The sequence below is a fragment of the Alligator sinensis genome, unplaced genomic scaffold, assembly GCF_000455745.1.
Source record: "Alligator sinensis unplaced genomic scaffold, ASM45574v1 scaffold449_2, whole genome shotgun sequence".
Taxonomy (NCBI): domain Eukaryota; kingdom Metazoa; phylum Chordata; order Crocodylia; family Alligatoridae; genus Alligator; species Alligator sinensis.
Window position 1 is genome coordinate 143,155 of NW_005842831.1, and position 9,275 is coordinate 152,429.

Below are 9,275 nucleotides of genomic sequence, written 5' to 3' on the forward strand. Positions count from 1 at the left end.
GCCCTTGGGTTTCTCCCACACCAACAGGTACTGGCACATTTTGGTCACAGGTGGGTTCTGCCATCATTGAGTGCTTACTGGCCAGGCCACTGGAGGCACATTGAGCTTTCCACACCACAGCAGCTCTCTGGAGCCCTGTAAGTGCTTAGCTTAGTTCTAGGGGTGCCCCGGGCTGAGCCCAGTGGTCTTTCCATTCATGCCTGAGATATCTAGCCGTTGACCAACCCTCCTGCCAAAGCCTGAAACAAAGCTTTACTGAAACAAGGGGTGCAAGCTTCCCCTTCCAGGCACCCCCCATTGTCCCCAAAAAAGCTTGTCTGAGGGCTTTGCTTTGGGAATGGCATCCAGCATGGCCAGCGTGGGGACAGGGTTGGGATTTTGTCAGGTGGGTTTGGCACTGCTGGTGCTGCTGGTGCCATTGCTTGGGTCAACAGTAATGTCCGTCCCCTGCCCACAGGTATTTCGATTCAGTGGACATCTGTAAGCTGCATTCAGACTGGCATGAGGTTCGAGTGCAGGGCACCTTCCCCAACAAGGCCAGCGGGCCTGTCACAGTGACCTCGCTGACAGTGCTGGAGCGTGCCACACTGGAGTTTGCCCTTTTCCAGGAGGGCAGCAGGTGAGCCAGGAAACAGGGCCTGGCAGCTATGCCTGCCCTACAATCTAGCCACAAGCGAGCAGAGAGCAGATTTAGATTGGACATTAGGAAGAACTTCTTCACAGTTCGAGTGGCCAAGGTATGGAACGGGCTCCCAAGGGAGGTGGTGCTCCCCCCTACCCTGGGGGTCTTCAAGAGGAGGTTAGATGAGTATCTAGCTGGGGTCATCTAGACCCAGCACTCTTTTCTGCTTATGCAGGGGGTCGGACTCGATGATCTATTGAGGTCCCTTCCGACCCTAACATCTATGAATCTATGAATCAGCCAGACACCTGCAGCGGGCAGAATGGGCCACGGGCTAAGGCATCATGCCAGAAATCAGGAGTCCTGCACTTCATTCCCAGGCTCCTTTGGCAAGGCACTGCCCCCCTCTATGCCTCAGTTGCTCCACCAGCAAACAGAATTACAGTCTTACCTGCTTCTTTGGGCAGAAAGACTTTTGGGATTCTTTTGCAGGAGGGGCTGGTTACAGGCAGCTGCCATTCCTCTCCCAAGTGTCTGGAGCAGCCCAGGTATGAGACCAGTCTCAGCTGGCCTTATTTGGTGTACAGGCTTGTGAAGCAATGGGAGAAGCAGTTCTGCTCTGAGCCTACAACCCCTCCAATGTCACGTGGCAACAGGGCCTGAAATGCCTCTGCAGAGCTTATCCAGGCTTTGCCATCAGGTGGGTTAAGCCCATGGTTTACAAAGAGCAGCCCCATTCTTTCCCTGCCACAACGAAATTATAGGATCATAGGAAAGTAGGGCTGGAAGGGACCTCACAAGATCATTTGTCATAGCCCCTTGCTCAAGGTAGGATCATCCCTGACTAAACCATCCGAGGCAAGTGTCTGTGTAATTTGCTTTTGAAAGCTTCCAAGGATGGAGATTCCACAGTTTCTCTAGGTAGCCTGTTCCAATGCTTGACAACCCTCATAGTCAGAAAGTTCATTTTAATCTCAAACCTAAATCTCCCCTGCTGCAGCTTGAGGCCATTGCTCTTAGTCCTGTCCCCTACAGCCACAGAGAAAAGCCTATCTCCATTCTCTCTGTAGTCACCCTTCTGGTATTTGAAGACAGTTATCAAATCCCCCCTCAGTCTTCTCTTCAGACTAAATTACCCTAGCTCTTTCAGCCTTTCTTCATAAGTCTTGCCTCTGAAACCCCTAATCATTTTTGTTGTGCTGCACTGGATTCTTTCTAAACTGTCCACATCCTTATTGAAGTATGGGGTCCAAAACTGGACACAGTAGCTGGTTGAGGCCTCACCAGTGCTGAATAGAGTGAACAGATCACTTCCCTTGATTTGCAAATGACATTACTATTAATACAACCCAGGATGCTGTTAACTTTTTTTGCAATAAGAGCATACTGTTGGCTCATATTTATTTTATGGTCTACTGTAACCCTGAGGTCCTTCCCTGCAGTACTGCAGTTTACCCATTTACTCTCCAGTCTCTATTTTGTGCATGCAATTACTGTCCCAAGTGCTGGACCTTGCACCTGTCCTTGTTGAATCTCATCTGATTGCTGCCCAAGGGCAGAGGAGGCCGGGGCATGGATCACACCTGAGCTGTTCCCACCTTGCAGGCGCTCTGACATGATGGACAGCCATTTGCTAGACCTGTGCATCATGGTGTTCCGGGCCACATTCACCAGTGGGAACAAGCTGAGCCTGGGCCGGCTGATGGCGCACAGCAAGCGGGCAGTGAAGAAGTTTGTGAACTGTGATGTCATGCTGGAGCCTGGCGAGTATGCAGTTGTGTGCTGTGCCTTCAACCACTGGAACACAGCCTCCGCCCAGGGTGAGGCACGTGGCCAGTTGCAGTGGCCGGCTCAGGGTGGAGGAGCATGGGGTTGGGAGAGTGAGACCAGCAGACATCACATTCAGGAGGGGAGGGGAGTAGCTAGGGGGTGTAACTGGCTACCAGGGAATCCAACTTAATTTATTACCTGTCTCCTGTCCAGCAGGTTGGCCTGGAGGGTTGCCCTGGGAAGCTACAGCACATGGGTTCAGCCAGGCAGTGATCAGAGAATCTCAGGCTCCCCACTCCCTGGGTCTGTGGCCAGTGCGAGGGGTGGGGAGGTGGCTCTGCGATTTTGCTGGAGGGAGATGGCCAGGCCTGTAGGAAGCCCACTGTGCTTTGCCAGTCTGCTCCCCTCTGGGCAGAGAGCTCTCTTCCTCATCCAGGTCCCCCATCCCACAGGTGTTGGCCAGCTAGGCTGGTATCCTTGCCATTCCCCCGGTTTGCCACTGCAGACACGATTTGGGCATCAGGATTCCTGGGCTCTATCCTTGGTTCTGCTACTGATTTCACTATGTGACCTGGGTCAAGTTATGTCATCCCATGGTACCTCAGTTTCTGCCTTTGTGCAGTGGTGTTAGCAAGGCCTTGCTTCTGGTGCTGAGAGAGGTGACTCATCGGTGTCTGCAGGCCTCTGAGGAGCTGGAGCAGGGGGTGTGCAGTGCCAGGGGAGCAGGGTGCCCTGTGCAGCAGGCCCACTATCTGGAGGCGGCGTTAGTGTGGCAGCAGTTAACAGGAATCCCAGAGATGATCCCAGGAAGTGCGCCCCCCGAATCCATCTGTGTCTCCCCAGTCTCTAGCCCCACCAGCAGCAGCGGGCGCCCCCCAACCGACTACTCCAGCTACATCCTGGCCATCTACAGCTCCCGCCTGGTGATGGTGGAGCAGATTGAAGCACAGCCCACCACGCTGGCCGATGCCATCATCCTGCTGACAGAGAACAAGGGCGAACGGCATGAGGTAGGTAATGCCTACCTGAGCCCCAGGGTGGGAGAGGGTTGCAGCTGAGCCAGGGCACCCCACAGAAGCACTTTGCTGTGGGGCAGGAAAGCCATGTCCTGGGGTACCGTTGGTCTGGGCTGGGTGCCTCTGTCCCTGCCATATCACCAGCAGGGCAGGCATGCACCTCCCTAGGGCACCACTAGATGGCACTGATGGACCAGCCTGTGTCACCTGTGTGAGACCAGAGCTGTAGAAACCTGAGACCTCTGGGGTCACTGAATGCAGCCCCTGCATAGCTGAAGACTGCTGGCTTTGCCCCTTCTTCTCCCTGTCTTGCTGACCCAGTCACCACTCCAGTGTCCCCTACTGTCCCTGATCCCTCAGCTAAGGGGCCTGCCTCTGTTTGAGGAAAACCAGACCCTTCTATGTCAGGCAAAACCCTTGAAAGGTTCTTTGTAGTACAACTCACCCCCTGCTTCAGCCTCAGCCTGGGGTGTCATGAGCAGGATGGTGCAGTGGATTTTCTGTCTTCTGCAGGTACAGCTCAGTGGGATGCCCAGGGTGCCCCAGCCAGGGGGTGGCAGTTGGCAGGAGGCCATATGCCCCTAGGGTGGAGGCAGCTCAGGCTTCTGGAGATGTGGGCAGGGCACCCAGACAGCAGTGAGAGGGAAAGTGAGCAGGCTTAGTCTTGGGAAGCAGCAAGCATGGGAAATGGAGTGCACAGGACAGTGCTGGGCCCCAGAAGTGTCCATCTGTCCAACCCTGTGTTCTGAGGAGGGTCAGGCCCTGAGTTGGTGCACTGAGTGCAGGGCTGATGCCTTGGGTGCCACCGGGGTGCCAGGAGTTCCCTGGAGCAGGCATTATGACCACGAAGGTGTCAGGGGAGAGTACCTGACCAAGTAGGTGCCTCACAATTGGCTTTGTGTAGTGGAAGGTTCACCCTTGTCTGCTTGCAGACAGGACTCCCTACAAGAGCCTCCTCCATAGCTTGCTCCTACAGCCATATGGCTGAGGGCAAGTGAAACTCAGGGGCATCCAAACCCCAAGTCTCTAGGCTTGGGCCTGCACGTAGGATGCCTTCCAAGGGATTTGGATGTATCTGAAGCCCTGGGCTGGGGTGGAGGATACTTGCCAGTAGCAGGGCTACATATGATTCTTGAATCATTCAAACAGATTTGGACCTGATCTGGCTAATTTGTCCTGGGACACAAAAAAAAATTGCTTAAAAAGAAAAAAAGGTATCAGCCTTCCCCATTGCAGTTCTGAGCCTGGCACTGCGAGCCAGCCCAGCTGTGGTGCTCCGGTCATGCAGTGGGGGAGGGGAGCTGTGTACCTGACTGCAGGTTTGCTCTTGGCAGGGCCGTGAGGGGATGACCTGCTACTACCTGACGCACGGCTGGGCAGGGCTCATTGTGGTGGTGGAGAACCGGCACCCCAAGTCCTACCTGCATGTCCAGTGCGACTGCACAGACAGCTTCAATGTGGTGTCCACGCGGGGCAGCCTGAAGACCCAGGACAGTGTGCCACCTCTGCACCGGTGAGAGAGCATGGGGGGCCTGTAGGGCAGGGGTGGGGTGGAGAAAACCACAGAGACTGCCAGAGGTGGGGCCATGGGCCACAAACTCCCATGAAGCAACAGAGTCCTGTGCCAATGTTCTGGTCAGAGGCCAACCCACGGGGCCCAGCCCAGCTGGAGAAACCACCCCATCCTGCCAACACCCTGGCCAAGGAATCCCCACAGAGGCAGAGCCTGGTGAGGGAGTCCACATGACTGTGTCCCCTTGCCCCCAGCATCAGGTTTGGGGTGCCCCTGCCAGACCAGGCACTAACTCCTCTTTCCTCGCAGGCAAGTGCTGGTGATCCTCTCCCAGCTGGAAGGCAACGCTGGGTTCTCCATCACCCACCGCCTGGCGCACCGCAAAGCCACCCAAGCCTTTCTTAATGACTGGATGTCTACAAAAGGGACCCACAACCCACTGCTCACACCTGAGGTGGCTGGGCTGCACGGACCCCGGCCACTATGACAAATGGCCCAGCCTTCCCCACCCTTCTTCTGCTTCTGCCTTTTTGCTTTAATCAAGTTCCTGGCCCCTTTGGCTTCAGGCTTCTTCCCCAGCTGGCATTACTGAGCCACTGCAGGGGTGGAGGCAGGAGCGCGAGCCTCATGCCAAGCGCCTTGCCTCATGCCTGCTCTACTTCCATGGGGTGGGCTGGGGCTAAGGAGGACTCAGGACCCCCCTGGCTTCCTCCCTGTCTCTGCACACCCCTTCTTCCTCACCAACTCACGCACTTTACAAGGAGCCGTCAGGAGTGCGGGAGCAACAGCGTGGCTTGAATCATGGCAATCTCAGGATCTGGGCCCTCCCCACTGGAGTCCAGGGCCTCTCATCCCCTTCTCCACCCCTTCTCATGGGAAGGATCGCTGCCGCTCACCAGGAAGAAGTCTGGGCACCTTGGCAAGACTTGGAGAGGGGAGTGGGTAGGACAGGTCCCTCCCCTCCCCCATGGCATGCTCAGGACTCAGCCCCCTTCCCTAGTGTCAGAACCCTAAGGCTGTGAAAAATATACCTCTGACCAACTTTTGTCCATCTGTGTGAACCCCAGTGCCCAGCTGGTATTGCTGTGCAAGAGATCAGCTGGGTGCCACTCTAAAGTAGGGTTACCAAGGCTGAATTGGTCCTGCAGAGCTGACTGGAGTGTTGGACATCCCAAGAGGCTGGGGAATGTGGGCTGGAGCTGTGTCAGGGTCACGGGGAAGTGGGAGGGTGTGGAATGGATGCGGGGGGAGGTTGCTGCAGCTGTGTATGTGTGGTATTGCCCTCCCCAGCCAGGCTTGTGGAATAGGAGGGCATCAGTCCTTCTGTCTAGGGCTGGCAGGCTGGTGGCTGAGGGCAGGGACAAAGCGCTCAGGCTGGGATTGAACACACCCAGTGTGATAGAAGATACTGGGAAGCTCCTTTTTCCCCAAACAGCTGTGCCCTGCAGCTGGGGCCTTCTGCCTCAAAGGCTTGTGGAACTTGTAGTTCTCTTGTCCCCTAGCCACGATCTGTATCCTTGGAGGCAACTTCTTCGTAGTGGGCAGGAGTTGGAGGCTGCTTGTTACTGCTGGGAAGGCAGCTGATTCACAGCATCTTGTACCAAAAATCGCATCGAGCAGCCCTTTCCTCTGTTGTGCTGTGGGCTATGGGGCAGATGAGGGGCTCCTGCCTCTTGGAGTGTGGGGTGGCCCGCCTCCAGCCCAGTGCCAGCAAGGGCACTTCAACTCATTACTATGCAACTGTGGCCACCAAGCACAGCACTAGGAGAGAAGCCACGAGCCCTGAGCTGGAGAACCACTGCCCCCATTCACACGCCCTGCTTCCTCTGGCTCCTCCATATCTGGCCTCAGCCCCAGGTGGGGGGGATAAGGGTTCCTTCCAAGCACTGCTGGGCCTCTGCTCCCTGGTGGCTGAGTTGCATTCACCTGCCAGGTAAAAGCAGTCTGGGAATGGGGCCAGTGTGAGAGCCCAGTTGCAAAGGCCCAGTACAGGGCTTGGGCTCTCCAGGGCTGTTGATGCCAGCCTGGGTCAGTGGGTGTGGGGCAGAGGGATGCAGGTACAGGGTAGCGGGTACAGGGTTTCCAGCCAGCATGTGGGGCTCAGACACAGGGTTGGGGGTTGCAGTTTTCCCAGGTCTCAGGGCCTGGACTCAGCCCCAGTTTAACACATTGCTGTGCACTGTTCTAGATGTGTTTTGTATAATCGCTTTGAGGAGTCAGCGGGATCTAGCTCAATCTGCCAGTGCTTTGCTGACAGATCTAGTCCCTCCCAGGCCCCCTTCCCCCTGAGGTAAACCTTGCACCTGCCAGCAGGGCCAGACATCTGCCCAGGCAGGACCTGGGCTCTGTGAGGCAGGAGCGTTGTGAGCCCAATGGGAGCAGAGGCCGAGGTTCACTGGGTGGGAGAAAAGCCAGCAGTACAGGCAGTTCCTGTGGGCTAAATCCTGCTCCCATGGAAGTGAATGGACCTCAGGGGCTGCTGGGGGTGCAGCCTGCTGGTGAAATGTACCCAGCCAGGGGGCCCATGCTGCCACCTCTTTGTCCAGCTGGGTCCTATGCACATGCTGTCAGTGACGGGGTGGACCTATTCCTGCCTGGGATGGGATGGATGGGAGCCCCTCACCATTCACATGGAACGGAGGAGTGGGGAGGGTGTCTGTGCAGTGCACAGGGCATGGCTAAATGGGGCCATGCCTCTCCCCTATAACACAAGTCCTTTGGCATTAAAATCTTGGGGGGTTGCAGTTCTTATTTAAGCTTTGCTGTAACCTCCACTCGGGCTCCTGGGAAATGCAGGAGGTCACTTGGGCAGGGCAGGGCTGGAAGCCCTTGTAAGGAGAGGCAGGTCAGTTTTGCTCTCTGTTCTTTCCTTCCTTCAGTCTGATTTCTGCAGAGGTCCTGAGCTCCTGCCCCTGCTCTCAGTCCCCAGGCAGGCAGCCAGGTGCCCTGGGCCCTGGCTTGCTTGCATCAAGGGATTCCCTATAGGACTGTGTAAGAGGCTGAGGCCTGCACAGTTGGGTCCCAGGCTGCTTGCACCCCATGGGTCTCCCCCAAACCAGCGCTCTCTCCCGTGAGATGGCAGCTCCATCACTCTACTTTGGAGACCAGGCTGGGGGCAGGCTGATGTTCTTATGGGCATGGGCAGGGGCTGCCAGTGCCAAGGTTTTATTCTGCCCTTCCTTTGGACCCTCAGTTTTGTGTTTCCCCTCTATATGCCTCAGTTCTGTGGCAAGCACAGGGCACATCTCCCCGTCCTCTTGTGTTCACCCCCACCTCCTGCTCACTGGGATGGGGGTGACTCAGACTGGGGGTGCCCTGTGAGGAGTCCTCCTCCTACATCTGTCTGTTGCCCCTCGGGCCCTGCTGGTCCCTAGGAAACAGGGACCGGCCGAGCCAAGCTGTGTTTGTACTTTTCTTTGTCAGCCTGTCTTCTCCCCTTCCCCACTTGGATATTTTTTGTCCTTTTTTTCTCTCTGGTTCTGTCATTCTCCTTCTGAGCTGTGAATATTTTTAACCCTGTAAATACTGTCCAGCCCTTATGAAACATAGGCTATTTTATCAATTGTAAATCAAATCCGTAATCCCTGTATGATATGAATTATCCATGGATGGTTTTCAAACTCAGGTTCCGATGGACCAAATAAAGTTTTGTTTTTTAATTAATCCCCAGCTTAATTCTCTTTTTTGTTGAATGCTTTGGATCAGACAAGAAGTCCCAGAAGCTTGGCACTGTGGGACCAGGGCAGTGAAATCATACAGGTTCAGAGAAGACTGACCTGTGGAACCGGCTGCTGCAAGATGTCCCTGAAGTCAAGAACGGAGCAGGGGTTGGGCTGTTATGTGGAGGAACAGCAACCAGAGCTAACAGCATGTTGAATAATGACTTAAGATGCTGTTGAGTCTGAGCTTCAAGGCATGAGTCATCCTGTAGCTGCTGGGGATCAGAAGGGACCTTTCCTTGGGTGAGTTTATCCTGTACTTACTAACATGGGCGTTCTCCTCCCTGGCTGTAAGGTGGGAGATTGGATGCCGACATAGACAGACTCTCAGCCTGATCCCTTTTGGCAACTCCTGCACAACACTCACTGCTTCATCCAGCTCAGTTTCTCCAGACCCTCTGTTCTGCAAGCTAGTTTGCAACCCCAGGCCCCACATGGGAAACCTGACTGGGTAGGGGCTCTTCAGGCAAGTTCTGTTCCCTCTCTGTGCTTATCTGTGCCCGGAGGGTGGTGACAGTTTTGTAAAGAGCTGCCACTTCTAGTGATGAAGTGGTACATGCATACTCTGCAGTACTGTCACTGCCCTGGACTCCAGGGTCTCTCAGATCCCTTCAGCCCAAAAGCACCGACCTCTG

At 55.4% G+C, this 9,275-nt stretch overlaps 1 protein-coding gene across 1 annotated transcript in view; it reads left to right on the forward strand.

The window, feature by feature from the left end:
• Positions 1 to 8,585, forward strand: part of CAPN15 (calpain 15) — a 71,486-nt gene extending 62,901 nt beyond the window's left edge. The window contains exons 8-12 of the mRNA XM_014525564.2: positions 458 to 619; positions 2,228 to 2,442; positions 3,236 to 3,402; positions 4,743 to 4,921; positions 5,231 to 8,585. Of these exons, the coding sequence (XP_014381050.1) occupies positions 458 to 619; positions 2,228 to 2,442; positions 3,236 to 3,402; positions 4,743 to 4,921; positions 5,231 to 5,408 (901 nt within the window). The 3' untranslated portion in view covers positions 5,409 to 8,585. The remainder of the gene's footprint in view (positions 1 to 457; positions 620 to 2,227; positions 2,443 to 3,235; positions 3,403 to 4,742; positions 4,922 to 5,230) is intronic.
• The last annotated feature ends 690 nt before the right edge of the window (positions 8,586 to 9,275 follow it).